At 43.0% G+C, this 17,302-nt stretch overlaps 1 protein-coding gene across 1 annotated transcript in view; it reads left to right on the top strand.

Annotated features, from left to right (window-relative positions):
- Positions 1-12,228: 12,228 nt before the first annotated feature.
- cfap54 (cilia and flagella associated protein 54) overlaps positions 12,229-17,302 on the top strand; it is a 113,833-nt gene continuing 108,759 nt past the window's right edge. Inside the window, exons 1-7 of the mRNA XM_036944412.2 lie at positions 12,229-12,670; positions 13,043-13,148; positions 13,471-13,614; positions 13,823-13,991; positions 14,134-14,192; positions 14,276-14,533; positions 16,652-16,753. Of these exons, the coding sequence (XP_036800307.2) occupies positions 12,522-12,670; positions 13,043-13,148; positions 13,471-13,614; positions 13,823-13,991; positions 14,134-14,192; positions 14,276-14,533; positions 16,652-16,753 (987 nt within the window). The 5' untranslated portion in view covers positions 12,229-12,521. The remainder of the gene's footprint in view (positions 12,671-13,042; positions 13,149-13,470; positions 13,615-13,822; positions 13,992-14,133; positions 14,193-14,275; positions 14,534-16,651; positions 16,754-17,302) is intronic.

Here is a 17,302-nt window from a genome sequence, read left to right as displayed (position 1 = left end):
CCCATCTTAGGTCAGTTAGGATCACCACTTTATTTTAAGAATGTGAAATGTCAGAATAATAGTAGAGAGATGATTTATTTCAGCTTTTATTTCTTTCATCACATTCTCAGTGGGTCAGAAGTTTATATACACTCATTAGAATTTGGTAGCATTGCCTTTAAATTGTTTAACTTGGGTCAAATGTTTCGGGTAGCCTTCCACAAGCTTCCCGCAATAAATTGGGTGAATTTTGGCCCATTCCTCCTGACAGAGCTGGTGTAACTGAGATAGGTTTTTAGGCCTCCTTACTCGCACATGCTTGTTCAGTTCTGCCCACACATTTTGGTCAGGTCTTTGTGATAGCCACTCCAATACCTTTACTTTGTTGTCCTTAAGCCATTTTGCCACAACTTTGGAAGTATGCTTGGGGTCATTGTCCATTTGGAAGACCCATTTGCGACCAAGATTTAACTTCCTGACTGACGTCTTGAGATGTTGTTTCAATATATCCACCACATTTTTCTTCCTCGTGATGTCATCTATTTTTGTGAAGTGCACCAGTCCCTCCTGCAGCAAAGCACCTCCACAACATGATGCTGCCACCCTCGTGCTTCATGGTTGGGATGGTGTTCTTCGGTTTGCAAGCCTCCCCCTTTTTCCTCCAAACATAACAATGGTCATTATGGCCAAACAGTTCTATTTTTGTTTCATGAGGCCAGAGGACATTTCTCCAAAAAGTACAATCTTTGTCCCCATGTGCAGTTGCAAACCGTAGTCTGGCGTTTCTAATGGCGGTTTTTGAGCAGTGGCTTCTACCTTGCTGAGCGGCCTTTCAGGTTATGTCAATATAGGACTCGTTTTTACTGTGGATATATATACTTTTATACCTGTTTCCTCCAGCATCTTCACAAGGTCATTTGCTGTTGTTCTGGGATTGATTTGCACTTATCGCACCAAAGTACGTTCATCTCTAGGAGACAGAACTTCCTGAGCGTCTCCTTCCTGAGCGGTATGACGGCTGCGTGGTCCAATGTTTATTCTTGGGTACTATTGTTTGTACAGATGAATGTGGTACCTTCAGGCGTTTGGAAATTTCTCCTAAGGATGATCCAAACTTGTGGAGGTCTACAATTCTTTTTCTGAGGTCTTGGCTGATTTCTTTTGATTTTCCCATGATGTCAAGCAAAGAGGGACTGAGTTTGAAGGTAGGCCTGGAAATACATCCACAGGTACACCTCCAATTGACTCAAATTATGTCAGTAGCATACGCAACTGTCATCTTTTTTTTTTTTACAGATTAACAATATGGGTTTATGTAAAAAAAAAAAAAAAAGCACTGGACCAAGAATCAATCACTGGGGACACCTTTTGTTGTGTCCAGAAAACCGTATTGTACATCAGTAAATACACACTGCATTCTGTCCGTTAAATCGTTTTCAAACCAGCTACAGGCAGGCTGGTTCTGCCAATTGAGGAAAGCCTCAGAATAAGTAATGAGTGACCCACTGTGTCAAAAGCCTTAGACAAGTCAATAAAAATGGCCGCACAATGTTTCTTCCTATTCATACAATTTAATAACATCATTGGTGCTTTGATCTGAAACCCGACTGATGATCATTTAGAATACATTTTGTATTTAAGGCGTCAATCAGCACGAGAAAACATAGTGGCCTCCCCACCCCTGGGTCGTAAAAATCTGAGTGTTGGGGCTGGAGAAATGTAATTACTCTCAAATTCATAGAACTATGGATTCAAGGATTGACCATCCGTCACACAAGCCTTCGCCTTGGCTCCCCCTTCTGTCCTGCCGAACCTACTGCTGGCAAACGCCCTTCACTGACTCTCATATATACACATATACACATATATATACACATATATATACATACACACACACACACACACACACACACACACTCCCTCTGCCATTTGTAGGTCATTGTAAATGTTACTTGTTTTCCTGAGAGGAATCTCTCCTACTATTTCCCGAGTACATTATATTTTGCACTTTGGGTTCGCCCTGTGTGTTTTTGTTAATGAAGATACATTTTGAGCACAACAGCATTTGGGTTTCGTCCCGCTTTGATCTATGGTGCTTAAATAAATTCAGTAGTTCTAAATCTGCGACTGCCTCCTCTTTACACCAGTGACAATCCAATTATATACTCAGCAACAACAAAAAAACATCCCTTTTTCAGGACCCAGTCTTTCAAAGATAATTCGTAAAAATGAAAATAACTTCACAGATCTTCATTGTAAAGGGTTTTAACACTGTTTCCCATGCTTGTTCAATAAACCATAAACAATTAATGAACATGCACCTGTGGAACGGTCGTTAAGACACTAACAGCTTACAGACAGTAGGCAATTAAGGTCATAGTTATGAAAACTTAGGACACTAAAGAGGCCTTTCTACTGACTCTGAAAAACCCCAAAAGAAAGATACCCAGGGTTCCTGCTCTTCTATGTGAAGGTGCCTTAGGCATGTTGCAAGGCATGAGGACTGCAGATGTGGCCAGGGAAATAAATTGCAATGTCCGTACTGTGAGACACCTAAGACAGTGTTACAGGGAGACAGCACGGACAGCTGATCATCCTCGCAGTGGCAGACTACGTGTAACAACATCTGCACAGGATCGGTTTATCCGAACATCACACCCGCGGGACAGGTACAGGATGGCAACAACAACTTTCCGAGTTATACCAGGAACGTACAATCCCTCCATCAGTGTTCTGACTGTCCGCAATAGGCTGAGAGAGGCTGGACTGAGGGCTTGTACGCCTGTTGTAAGACAGGTCCTCCCCAGACATCACAGGCAACAACGTCACCTATGGGCACAAACCCACCGTCGCTGGACCAGACAGGATTGGTAAAAAGTGCTCTTCACTGACGAGTCGCGGTTCTGTCTCACTTGGGGTGATGGTTGGATTCACGTTTATCGTCGAAGGAATGAGCAATACACCGAGGTCTGGACTCTGGAGCGGGATTGATTTGGAGGTGGAGGGTCCGTCATGGTCTGGGGCGGTGTATCACAGCATCATCGGACTGAGCTTGTTGTCATTGCAGGCAATTTCAATGCTGTGCATTACAGGGAAGACATCCTCCTCCCTCATGTGGTACCCTTCCTGCAGGCTCATCCTGACATGACCCTCCAGCATGACAATGACACCAACCATACTGCTCGTTCTGTGCGTGATTTCCTGCAAGACAGGAATGTCAGTGTTCTGCCATGGCCAGCGAAGAGCCCAGATCTCAATCCCATTGAGCACGTCTGGGACCTGTTGGATTGTAGGGTGAGGGCTAGGGCCATTCCCCCCAGAAATGTCCAGGAACTTGCAGGTGCCTTGGTGGAAGATTGGGGTAACATCTCACATCAAGAACTGGCAAATCTGGTGCAGTCCACGAGGAGGAGATGCACTGCAGTACTTAATGCAGCTGGTGAACACACCAGATACTGACTGTTACTTTTGATTTTGACCACTCCCCTTTGTTCAGGGACACATTATTACATTTCTGTTAGTCACATGTCTGTGGAACTTGTTCAGTTATGTCTCAGTTGTTGAATCTTATGTTCATACAAATGTTTACGCATTAAGTTTGCTGAAAATAAACGCAGTTTACATCTCCAATGTCTAGAGGTGACAAATGACGTTCCCGAACAGTCTCTACAGGTTTATGAAGTCTTGACTGTAATGACACGTTGAAATGCATTATATTTGTCCGACAGTATGCCAGTATTTCTTTGGCAGTGAAGTGCCAGATCATTGCACATGTGTTTGCCTCCCGGCGATATTCCATGTCTTGTCAAGAGAGGATCAGTGTTCATAGAAAAACAACTAGAGGTTATCAGACCCTTACTGACACTGGTTTAATAAACCTTTCACTCTCATGGAATGTGGTGTTCCTTTATTCAAGTCCTCTCACAAACCCATCAGCCTTAATCCAATAGTTTTTTTTTTTATATTGGACATAAGTATTGTAACGGACAAAATAATCTGTACATTGTGTCCCAGTGAAGGGTGGTCCATTTTACTCAGGAGTACCTTTTAGTTCCTAAATCCAAAGCGTACAACACAAGGAGCGTCACTGCTCCTTCTGCAGCCCTTATATAGTGGCCCATCAACTTAAATAATATATTTATTTATTCCCCGCTTGGAAATACATACTGCACCGTAAACAATTATGTACATTGTGTCATATAAAAAAAAGTCGGGGGTGGTACAGTCTACTCAGGTGCTCTTCTAGTTTCCAAATCCACAGAGGAGTATTGCTGCTCATTTTGCAGCCCTTAAAATTCTCAGTCAGCTTTAATGCAGTACTTCAATGCTATTGCTGGCCTTTTAAATGGGGTGCAACTCATTATTGGGAAGGTGTTCCGAATGTTTTGTACACTCAGTGCCTTCAGAAAGTATTCAGACCCCTTGACCTTTTCCACATTTTGTTATGTTACAGCCTTATTCATCAATCTACACACAATACCCCATAATGACAAAGCAAAAACAGGTTTTTAGAATGTTAATTGCTCATTTATTAAAACAAAAAACTGAAATATCACAGTTACATAAGTATTCAGACCCTTTACTGATACAGCATTCAGACCCTTTACTGATACAGCATTGAGTCTTCCTGGGTATGATCTTATGTTTAACAGTGAGCATCGCAGAATGGTGAACTTACTAAATTACTGAGAGTTTGACTGTTATATTAGGTTGCTTCTTGTGTAAATATTTTCTGTCTGGATTTGAATGATTTGTGTTTCAGACCCGGCACCCACTGCACCCAGTGCCTCCAACTAACCTGGGCATCAACGTCTCTGGGCTGGGCAACGGTGTGTTTGGTAGCCCTGGCATGCAGAGTCTGATGCAGCAGATCTCTGAGAACCCCCAGCTGATGCAGAACATGCTGTCTGCGCCCTACATGCCAGCAGCATACCGCCCTACATGCCAGCAGTATACCACCCTGCATACCACTTCTGGCTTGCTTCTGAAGCTAAGCAGAGTTGGTCCTGGTCAGTTCCTGGATGGGAGACCAGATGCTGCTGGATGGGAGACCAGATGCTGCTGGAAGTGGTGTTGGAGGGCCAGTAGGAGGCACTCTTCCCTCTGGTCTAAAAAAAATATCCCAATTCCCCAGGACACTGCCCTGTGTAGGGAGCCGTCTTTCGGATGGGACGTTAAACGGGTGTCCTGAATCTGAGGTCATTAAAGATCCCATGGCACTTATCTTAAGAGTAGGGGTGTTAACCCCGGTGTCCTGGCTAAATTCCGAATCTGGCCCTCAAACTATCACCTAATAATCCCCAGTTTACAATTGGCTCATTCATCCCTCTCCCCTGTAACTATTCCTCAGGTCGTTGCTGCAAATGAGAACGTGTTCTCAGTCAACTTACCTGGTAAAATAACAGATAAATAAATAATAAAATGATGTTACAAGCTTGGCACACCTGTATTTGGAGAGTTTCTCCCATTCTCTGCAGATCCTCTCAAGCTCTGTAAGGTTGGATGGGGAGTGTTGCTGCACAGCTATTTTTGATCAGGTTCAAGTCTGAGCTCTGGCTGGGCCACTCAAGGACATTCAGCGACTTGTCCCGAAGCCACTCCTGCGTTGTCTTGGCTGTGTGCTTAGGGTCATTGTCCTGTTGGAAGGTGAACCTTCACCCCAGTCAGAGGTCCTGAGTGCTCTGGAGCAGGTTTTCATTAAGGATCTCTCTGCACTTTGCTCCTCTCATCTTTGCCTTGATACTGAATAGTCTCCCAGTCCCGGCCACTGCAAAACATCCCCACAGCACAATGCTGCCACCTCCATGCTTCACTGTAGGAAGGTTCTCCCATCTCCACAGAGGAACTCTAGAGCTGTCAGAGTGACCATCGGGTTCTTGGTCACCTCCCTGGCCAAGGCCCTTCTCCACCGATTGCTCAGTTTGACCGGGTGGCCAGCTCTAAGAGTCTTGGTGGTTTCAAACTTCTTCCATTTAAGAATGATGGAAATCACTGTTCTTGTGGACCTTCAATGCTGCAACATTTTTTGGTACCCTTCCCCAGATCTGTGCCTCGACACGATCCGGTCATGGAGCGCTACGGACAATTCCTTCAACCTCAAGGCTTGGTTTTTGTTCTGACGTGCGCTGTCAACAGTGGGATATATACATATAGACAGGTGTGTGCCTTTCCAAATCAAGTCCAATTAATTTAATTTACCACAGATGGATTCCAATCAAGTTGTAGAAACATTTCAAGGATGATCAATGGAAACAGGATGCACCTGAGCTCAATTTGGAGTCTCATAGCAAAGGGTGTGAATACTTATACAGTGGGGCAAAAAAGTATTTAGTCAGCCACCAATTGTGCAAATTCTCCCACTTAAAAAGATGAGAGAGGCCTGTAATTTTTATCATAGGTACACTTCAACTATGACAGACAAAATGAGAAAAGAAATCCAGAAAATCACATTGTAGGATTTTTAATGAATTTATTTGCAAATGATGGTGGAAAATAAGTATTTGGTCAATAACACAAGTTTATCTCAATACTTTGTTATTTAGCCTTTGTTTGCAATGACAGAGGTCAAACGTTTTCTGTAAGTTTTCACAAGGTTTTCACACACTGTTGCTGGTATTTTGGCCCATTCCTCCATGCAGAGCTCCTCTAGAGCAGTGGTGTTTTAGGGCTGTTGCTGGGCAACACGGACTTTCAACTCCATCCAAAGATTTTCTATGGGGTTGAGATCTGGAGACTGGCTAGGCCACTCCAGGACCTTGAAATGCTTCTTACGAAGCCACTCCTTCGTTGCCCGGGCGGTGTGTTTGGGATCATTGTCATGCTGAAAGACCCAGCCACGTTTCATCTTCAATGCCCTTGCTGAATGTAGGAGGTTTTCACTCAAAATCTCACTATACATGGCCCCATTCATTCTTTCCTTTACACGCATCAGTTGTCCTGGTCCCTTTGCATAAAAACAGCCCCAAAGCATGATGTTTCCACCCCCATGCTTCACAGTAGGTATGGTGTTCTTTGGATGCAACTCAGCATTCTTTGTCCTCCAAACACGACGAGTTGAGTTTTTACCAAAAAGTTCAATGTTGGTTTCATCTGACCATATGACATTCTCCCAATCTTCTTCTGGATCATCCAAATGCTCTCTAGCAAACTTCAGACGGGCCTGGACATATACTGGCTTAAGCAGGGGGACACGTCTGGCACTGCAGGATTTGAGTCCCTGACGGCGTAGTGTGACTGATGGTAGGCTTTGTTACTTTGGTCCCAGCTCTCTGCAGGTCATTCACTAGGTCCCCCCGTGTGGTTCTGGGATTTTTGCACAACGTTCTTGTGATCATTTTGATCCCACGGGGTGAAATCTTGCCTGAAGCCCTAGATCGAGGGAGATTATCAGTGGTCTTGTATGTCTTTCATTTCCTAATAATTGCTCCCACAGTTGATTTCTTCAAACCAAGCTGCTTACCTATTGCAGATTCAGTCTTCCCAGCCTGGTGCAGGTCAACAACAGAGGAGGCTCTTAAAGAAGAAGTTACAGGTCTGTGAGAGATTGAAATCTTGCTTGTTTGTAGGTGACTAAATACTTATTTTCCACCATAATTTGCAAATAATTTCATTAAAAATCCTACAATGTGATTTTCTGGCTTTTTTTTTTCATTTTGTCTGTCATAGTTGAAGTGTACCTATGATGAAAATTACAGGCCTCTCTCATCTTTTTAAGTGGGAGAACTTGCACAATTGGTGGCTGACTAAATACTTTTTTGCCCCACTGTATAAAATATTTCTGTTTGTGATTTTTAATACATTTGCAAACATTTCTAAAAACCTGTTTGCATTGTCATTAAGGGGAATTGTGTGTAGATTATTGAGGAACATTTTTATTTAATCAATTTTAGAATAAGGCTGTAACTTAACAAAATGTGGAAAAAGTCATGGGGTCTGAATACTTTCCGATGGCACTGTATATACTTTTTGTCTTTAACAGCCAACACTGAAGCTCTCCATTTATTTGTTATATATACACACTCCCAGTGAAAAGTTTGGACACACCTACTCATTCAAGGGTTTCTTTATTTTTTACTATTTTCTAGTAAAGCCACCCTTTGCCTTGATGACAGCATTGCTAATTCTTGGCATTCTCTCAACCAGCTTCATGAAATGGAATGCATTTCAATCAACAGGTGTGCCTTGTTAAAACTTAATTTGTGGACTTTATTTCCTTCTTAATGCGTTTGAGCCAATCAGTTGTGTTATGACAAGGTAGTGGTGCTATACAGAAGATAGCCCTATCTGGTAAAATACCAAGTCCATATTATGGAGAGAACAGCACAAAATAAGAAAAGGGAAATGACAGTCCATCATTACTTTAAGACATGAAGGTCAGTCAATCTGGAACATTTCAAGAACTTTGAACGTTTCTTCGAGTGCAGTCGCAAAAACCATCAAGCGCTATGATGAAACTGGCTCTCATGAGGACCACGACAGGAAAGGAAGACCCAGAGTTACCTTTGCTGCAGAGGATAAGTTCATTAGAGTGAGCTGCACCTCAGATTGCAGCCCAAATAAATGCTTCACAGCATTCTGCAGTGATACGCCATCAAATCAAACTTTATCTGCCACATGCGCCGAATACAACAAGTGTAGACTTTACCGTGAAATGCTTACTTACAAGCCCTTAACCAACAGTGCAGTTCAAGAAGAAGAAAATATTCACCAAGTAGGCTAAAGTAAAAAGTAGTAATAAAAAGTAACACAAGAATAATGAGGTAAATTGTCCGGTGGCGATTTTTATGAATTGTTCAGCAGTCTAATGGCTTGGGGATAGAAGCTGTTGAGGAGCCTTTCGGACCTAGACGTGGCGCTCCGTTACTGCTTGCCGTGCGTGCGGTAGCAGAGAAAACAGTCTGACTTGGGTGGCTGGAGTCTCTGACAATTTTAGGGGCTTTCCTCTGCCATCCCATCTGGTTTGTGCTTAGTGGGACTATCATTTGTTATTCAACAGGACAATGACCCAACACACCTCCAGGCTGTGTAAGGGCTATTTGACCAAGAAGGAGAATGATGGAGTGCTGCATCAGATGACCTGGCCTCCACAATCACCCGACCTCAACCCAATTCAGATGGTTTGGGATGAGTTGGACCGCAGACTGAAGGAAAAGCAGCCAACAAGTGCTCAGCATAAGTGGGAACTCCTTCAAGATCGTTGGAAAGGCATTCCTCATGAAGCTGGTTCAGAGGATGCCAAGAGTGTTCAAAGCTGTCATTATGGCAAAAAGTGTCTACTTTGAAGAATTTGAAATATATTTTGACTTGTTTAAAACTTTTTTGGTTACTACATTTGATTCCATGTGTTATTTCATCAATCAATCAAATGTATTTATGAAGTCCTTTTTACATCAGCCGATGTCACAAAGTGCTGTGCAGAAACAGAGCTTAAAACCCCAAACAGCAAGCAATGCAGATGTAGAAGCACGGTGGCTAGGAAAAACTCCCTAGAAAGGCCAGAACCTAGGAAGAAACCTAGAGAGGAACCAGGCTCTGAGGGGTGGTCAGTCCTCTTCTGGCTGTGCCGGGTGGAGATTATAACAGAACATGGCCAAGATGTTCAAACATTCATAAATTACCTGCATGGTCAAATAATAATAATCACAGTGGTTGTAGAGGTTGCAACAGGTCAGCACCTGATGAGTAAATGTCAGTTGGCTTTTCATAGTTGATTATTTAGAGTTAGAGACAGCAGGTGCCATAGAGCGAGAGAGAGACGAAAACAGCAGGTCCGGGACAAGGTAGCACATCTTTTGGGAGGGGCAGAAAACAGTTTTCAACCAGCGATTGAGTTGTGAGACTCTGGGCCAGAGACCATTATTCGATGCCGACACATCTTTCTAGCTGATTTACACGCTGAAGCTATGTTGAGCTTGGTGACCTCTGACTGTTTCATCCTAACATCGTTGGTGCCGACGTGGATAACAGTATCCCTATACTCTCTACACTCGCCAGTTTTAGCCTTAGCCAGCATCATCTTCAGATTAGCCTTAACGTCGGTAGCCCTGCCCCCTGGTAAACAGTATATGATCGCTGGATGATTTGAACCGGTTGAAAGTTTCTGTCGTTTGAATGAGCGACACCGGTTGAGCATTCCTTCAGCATTTCCCTCCCGAAGCCATGAGAAAGTTGTCTGGCTGCGGGGACCGTGCGAGGGGATTTATACTACTATCTGTACTTACTGGTGGCACAGGAGGTGTTTCATCCTTCCCTACACTGAAATTACCCATGCCTAACGATTGCGTCTGAAGCTGGGCTTGCAGCACTTCTATCCTCGCCATAATGCGGTCGTTCTCCTGTATATTATGAGTACAGCGACTGCAATCAGAAGGCATCATGTTAATGTTACTACTTAGCTTCAGCTGGTGGAGGTCGTGTAGAACAATGTCCAGAATATATTTTTTTAAATATATCATTACGCACACCTGCGCCTCATTGGACCCACCTGAACTCTATCATTATTTGATTGCTTCCCCTTAATCTGTCTGTTTGTTCCCTGTGTCAGCATTGATGTTGTTACTTTGTCCACTCCAGACACTGTTCCTGTCCTGTTTCATGTCCATTATTTATTAAATGTTCTCCCGATCTCCAGCGTGGAGCCTGACAAAATAAATATTGCAGTCAGTGTGTAGTGTAATTGCAGTTCAGCAATTACTGTGTCCAAAATATCACAGTCGAGTGCAGTTTCAATGCAATAATCCCCATTGAATTTTTCTATATATATTTTTTAACCCACGCACTGCTACTGGACATGGCACAGGCCTCTTTTTTTAAGCCCATAACCATGCGTGTGAGGCGAATACTTTTGTTTCAAAGTAGATGTAATAGTTTTGATGTCTTCACTATTTTTCTACAATGTAGAAAATAGTAAAAATAAAGAAATCCTTGAATGAGTAAGTGTGTCTAAACTTTTGACTGGTACTGTAGCTAGATGTAGAAGGCCTAATGTTAATAAGATATTTCTGCTTTTTATTTGTAAAAAATATTTTCATCCATTTTAGAATAGGGCTATAACTTAACAAAATATTGAAAAAAGTCAAGGGATCTGAATACTTTCCGAATGCACTGTATACTCTGAAACTGGTATGTATCGGCATGTACTGACATAGCAATAAGAACCCATGTCCAGATTAAAAATACATCAACTGAACTCTAACCGTTACAAGTACACTTATGTGGTCAAAGACAAACTAACACATGGTTGGGAAGTCCAGGGTGGAGGCTTGTCCTTGTAGCAAGGGCCCAGTGGTTAGTTGTGTTGAGGTGGTGCAGAATCCTTTTGATCTGTTGTCTCTGCACCCTTGTGAACTGAAGCAGAGACTGTGTTGGGGGTTAAGGCGTCCATGGAAACAGGATGCACCTGAGCTCAATTTCGAAAAAGCAAAGGGTCTGAATACTTTTATGTAAATGTGATATTTATGTTTTTTATTTGTAATATTTTAAAAAAATCTAAAAACCTGTTTTCGCTTTGTCATTATGGGGTATTGTGTGTAGACTAACGAGGGAAAAAAATAAATACATTTTTTAATAAAGCTGTAACGTAACAAAATGTGTCAAAGGTCAAGGGGTCTGAATACTTTCCAAATGCACTGTATATCATGGGAGCAAGGCATATGTATAAACAGGGAATACCCTCACGAAAAAATATTGCAGTTACGAGTGTAGTATAACTACAGTTCCGCAAATCTGCATCCAAAATACCACAGTCGAGTGCAGTTACTGCACTTTTACTGCAGTTTCAAAACAGCAATCTTTTTTTGTAAGGGTAGAGCAAACAAAGCAATTATCCCCAGTGATTTTATGCACTGCTGCTGGACATGGTACATGTCTTCTTTTTTCAGTCCCTTAATCATGTCTGTGAGGTGAATACTTTTGTTTCAACGTTTCTTTGTTAAGACTACCAACAATCACGCGATTGCACCCTTCTCTCAAATCCTGCGACCAGTTATTAAAAAAAACAACTCCCTCAACCGGGATCGATCAACTTCACGTGTTTCTTCTTCGGACCAGAAAAGGCTACAAGGACAGCCTGATGCCCAAACCGATAGTTCATTTAATAATGTATTAAAATTAGGTTAAGTGCTAGGGTCAGGGTTAGGATTAAGGTAAGAGTGATTTTTACGTGTTTGGTAGTCGGTTTAAGCGTAAACTGTGTCCATAGTCTCTCCCCCTCACCAGCCACCATTGATTGAGAAACACTCTTTTCACACCACTTCGATACCGATGTGATTTTTTCGTAGGTTGGGGTAATTAATGTAGCAGGTTGAAGGTAGGAAACGGGTTAGGGTCAGCGAAAATGCAGTAACCTGATCGATTCGATTCGAAGTGTCGTGAAGTGTCCCATCTTTGATAAGGCCGTGGGACGGGAGGGTCGGTGTGCGGTGTCCAGCAGATGGCGCCAAACCACCAACAACGAGGGTCGCTACCATGACAACCGCTCTAGCTTTGGTACGGTGAAGTTTGTTGTTGGGTTTGAGTCAGTGAAGCCGCTTTTGTCGACCGAAATGGAACCACTGCCAGCTTCCTTTTACGGGAACATGTGTAAAAGAAACCCAGTAATATCAGCGTTTGATGGAGACATAAAAAAGTTTATGTCATTTATGAAACGAATTAGTACTTTGCCAACCTACGACCACAACTCCTACGCAAGAGGGTGAGACATTTCCTGGCTGTATCCCAATCAAGTGTCACGTTAGCTAACGGCTATCTTATTCTTGTTTGAAAACTAGGCCTAACGTTAGCTAGCTAGCTAGCAGTAACTTCAGTTTACGTGCAAGCTAGCAGCCTGATGTGTGCATTTCTCCAGCCAGAAGAGGACTGGCCACCCCTCATAGCCTGGTTCCTCTCTAGGTTTCTTCCTAGGTTTTGTCCTTTCTAGGGAGTTTTTCCTAGCCACCGTGCTTCTACATTGCTTGCTGTTTGGGGTTTTAGGCTGGGTTTCTGTATAGCATTTTGTGACATCTGCTGATGTAAAAAGGGCTTTAGAAATACATTTGATTTGATTTTTTCTCTTCAATGTATGTAGTGCCAAAACTCTGTTTGAAATATGGAACAAGTACAAACCTCGACTACCAACCAACTACTATGAAGAACACATGCTGCAAATGGCAGATTTTCTTTTTGGCATCAAGGTTTGTTTGTATTCCTCTCTCACTCTCACACTCACTCACTCACTCACTCACTCACTCACTCACTCACTCACTCACTCACTCACTCACTCACACACACACACTCACTCACTCACTCACTCACTCACTCACTCACTCACTCACTCACTCACTCACTCACTCACTCACTCACTCACTCACTCACTCACTCACTCACTCACTCACACACACACACACACAGAGCTACCTACATATATTTGATTTGACCACAAGGATTCCCCGTCACACCCAATCTATTGTATTACTATCTTCTTTGTTAGTTCAAGCTCAGTTTTTTTCTCTCCAGTTATACAGGCTGGGTCTATGGCAGGGCTACTGTCGCTACTTGCAGCAGTTCAGCACTGTGACCATAGAGGACATTAGGGATGTTGACCACTTCAAGACCTCCTTTTTCCCCAAGGGGTTCGACACAGACCAAGCCAAGCTGACGGTGAGGACAATATGTGTGTGTGTGTGCTTATGTGTGTTCTCGTGTGTGTATGTTGTGTCTGTGGATCTGTGTTCAGAATTAAACAAAGCCGACAAGAACACACCTCACATAATGGGCTTGCCGTTTATGTTGTAATTTTTGTGACGGTCTCTATCCTCCACCTCTCTGTGTGTCTTACCTGTATCCCTGTGGCCTGTGTGTCTGTTAGTTCCGGGCTCTGCAGGGCTGCTGCCTATGTGCCTTCCAGCTGGAGAGGGAAAGAGGGAGCCAGCCCACCCAGAAGGGGGTCCAGAGACTCCTCAACATCCTGGGGTTTGTCAGGATCATGATGCAGGCCGTGCTTCCCCACGAACATCTCTGCTGGCTTCTTTACAATGGTACAGTAATACAGTAGCAATTACAGTGGTATAAGCAGTATTTTGGCTGAATCAATGTCTGAAGTTGTCAGTTGTGGTTCAGTGTTCTCTGTCTGTCTGTCTCTGTGTCTTTCTATCACTCTCTATCTCTCTCTCTCTTCAGGTTCACTCTATATCTACAACATCTGTAGATACCTGATGTCCATGAGTCGCGCTGCACAGGTACACAATCTAACAATTACATTTATTTCCATGGTGCATGTGATTGTTGGTAAATGCGTATGTTGTCCCTTCCTCCTCTCCAGGCTATGGAGTTCCTTCTGTGGGCCTGTATCTGTCTGGAGACCTCCATCCCCCTGATGACTGCCAGGTTCCTGGCCTGGAGGGCAACTCTGTACTGTGCTGTGTGCCAGTGTTACTATGACAGCCAAGCCAATGTTCAGGCAGAGGTGTTTGCACGACGAGCCCTGGGTAAAGTCAGTGAGCTGGGCAAGCTGGAAGAGATGAGTGGTCTACCTGCCACCACTGAGACTCAGAGAGCATACAAAGTGGCCACCATTAAGGTATGGGACAGGTTGATTCAAAACATTGCAAGTTTTGTGCAGTGTCTACCTACATACAGGTTCAAAAGGCATGATGCACTGTCTTTAGTAGGGATGTGACAAATGTAAAAAAAAAAATGGGGGGGAGGTTCATCTTGACCTATAGTAACTAATGGGGAGATTTTACCTCATGGCCTTAATAGCAACGACACACTATGCCATGAAGACCAGATAAACTGGATTAAATAAAATGACTGGTACCCAGGCATGAATTACTATAATATACAGTGCATTCGGAAAGTATTCAGACCCCATGACTTTTTCCACATTTTGTTAAGTTACAGCCTTATTCTAAAATTGATTAAATAAAACATTTTCCTCATCATTCTACACACAATACCCCATAATGATAAAACAAAAACAGGTTTTTAGACATTTGCAAATCTGTTACAAACTTAAATATCACATTTACATAAGGATTCAGACCCTTTACTCAGTACTTTATTGAAGGACCTTTGTCAGTGATTACAGCCTCGAGTCTTCTTGGGTATGATGCTACAAGCTTGGCACACCTGTATTTGGGGAGTTTCTCCCATTCTCTGCAGATCCTCTCAAGCTCTGTCAGTCTGGATGGGGAGCGTCGCTGCACAGCTATTTTCAGGTCTCCAGAGATGTTAGATCGGGTTGGGCCACTCAAGGACATTCAGAGACTTGTCCCAAAGCCACTCCTGTGCTGTCATTGCTGTGTGCTTAGGGTCGTTGTCCTGTTGGAAAGTGAACCTAAGCCCCAGTCTGAGGTCCTGAGCGCTCTGGAGCAGGTTTTCATCAAGGATCTCTCTGTAGGATCTCTCTCGTTCATCTTTTTCTCAATCCTGACTAGTCTCCCAGTCCCTTCCACTGAAAAACATCCCTGAAGCATGAAGCTGCCACCACCATGCTTCAGCGTAGGGATTGGGCCTGCCAGGTGTCCTCCAAACGTGACACTTGGCATTCAGGCCAAAGAGTTCAACCTTGGTTTCATCAGACCAGAGAATCTTCTTTCTCATGGTCTGAGAGTCCTTTAGGTTTCTTTTGGCAAACTCCAAGCGGGCTGTCATGCGCCTTTTTCTGAGGAGTGGCTTCCGTCTGGCCACTCTACCACAAAGGCTTGATTGGTGGAGTGCTGAACTCTGGAGCTCTGTCAGAGTGACCATCTGGTTCTTGCTCACCTCCCCAACCCTTCTCCCCCGATTGCTCAGTTTGGCTGGGCGGCCAGCTCTAGGAAGAGTCTTGCTGGTTCTAAACTTTTCCATTTAAGAATGATGGAGGCCACTGTGTTCTTGGGGACCTTCAATGCTGCAGAAGTGTTTTGGTACCCTTCCCCAGAGCTGTGCCTCGACACAATCCTGTCTTGGAGCTCTATGGACAAATCCTTTAACCTCATGGCTTTGTTTTTGCTCTGACATGCACTGTCAACTGCAGGACCTTACATATACAGATGTGTGCCTTTCCAAATCATGTCCAATCAATTAAATTTACCACAAGTGGAGTCCAATCAAGTTGTAGAAACATCTCAAGGATGATCAATGGAAACAGGATGCACCTGAGCTCAATTTCGAGTCTCATAGCAAAAGGTGTGAATACTTATGTAAATAAGGTCTTTCTGTTTTTTATTTGTAATACATTTGCAATAATTTCTATAAACCTGTTTTCGATTTGTCATTATGGAGTATTGTGTGTAGATTGATGAAATATATTTTAATCAATTTACAATAAGGTTGTAACTTAACAAAATATGGAAAATGTCAAGGGGTCTGAATACTTTCAGAATGCACTGTATACTCTGAAACTGACATAGCAATAAGAACCTATCTGTTGTCTCTGCACCCGTGTGAACTGAAGCAGAGACTGTTGGGTGTTCAGGTGTCCGCGTGCATCCCAGCCGAATGCGGTCTAGAAGAGTTTGTTCATATATTATGACGATGTTTTGTTCGTTTCGGACTTTGGCAATGTTCCCTCTAAACTGCCGCGCAGACTGCCTCACAGAGGAAATATGAGCCTGCGCAGATAAGCGCAGGCTGTTTTAGAATAAGTCAAGGGGTCTGAATACTTTCCAAATGCACTGGACTATAACCACAGGAATGCTATTTTATTCTACAGCTAGCTACCATGGTGTTTAAACGGTCGGTGTATGAACCCAGGAGGAAACCTAAAGGCCTCTTCAGACACAAGCAGAAGAGTAACCTCAAGGAGATTCAGAGCGTAAGCACTGCTATTGTATCAATCCTTCAAAATCCTGCTTTATCCGGGTATTGTGAAAACAGCCTAGTACTCCAATTCTTACTCATGTATTTCTCTCTCTTAGTTCAATTTCAGTGGGCTTTATTGGCATGGGAAACGTATGTTACATTGCCAAAGCAAGTGAAATAGTTAATAAACAAAAGTGAAATAAACAATAAAAAATGAACAGTAAACATTACACTCACAAACTAGTGTCTGTATACAGGGTTGTGCTGATGTGCAAATAGTTCAAGTACAACAGGGAAAATAAATAAACATATACATATACATAAATAAATAAACATAAATATAGTTTGTTCTTCACTGGTTGACCTTTTCTTGTGGCAACAGGTCACAAATCTTGCTGCTGTGATTGCGCACTGGTATTTCACCCAATAGATATGGGAGTTTATCAAAATTGGATTTGTTTTCAAATTCTTTGTGGATCTGTGTAATCTGAGGGAAATATGTGTCTCTAATATGGTCATACATTTGGCACGAGGTTAGGAAGTGCAGCTCAGTTTTTTACAT

The sequence above is a fragment of the Oncorhynchus mykiss genome, chromosome 15 (genome assembly GCF_057628025.1).
Source record: "Oncorhynchus mykiss isolate SJ-2025 chromosome 15, ASM5762802v1, whole genome shotgun sequence".
In the NCBI taxonomy this organism is placed as follows: Eukaryota; Metazoa; Chordata; class Actinopteri; order Salmoniformes; family Salmonidae; genus Oncorhynchus; species Oncorhynchus mykiss.
Note: the sequence above shows the minus strand (reverse complement) of the source record. Positions and strands in the feature narration are given on the sequence as shown.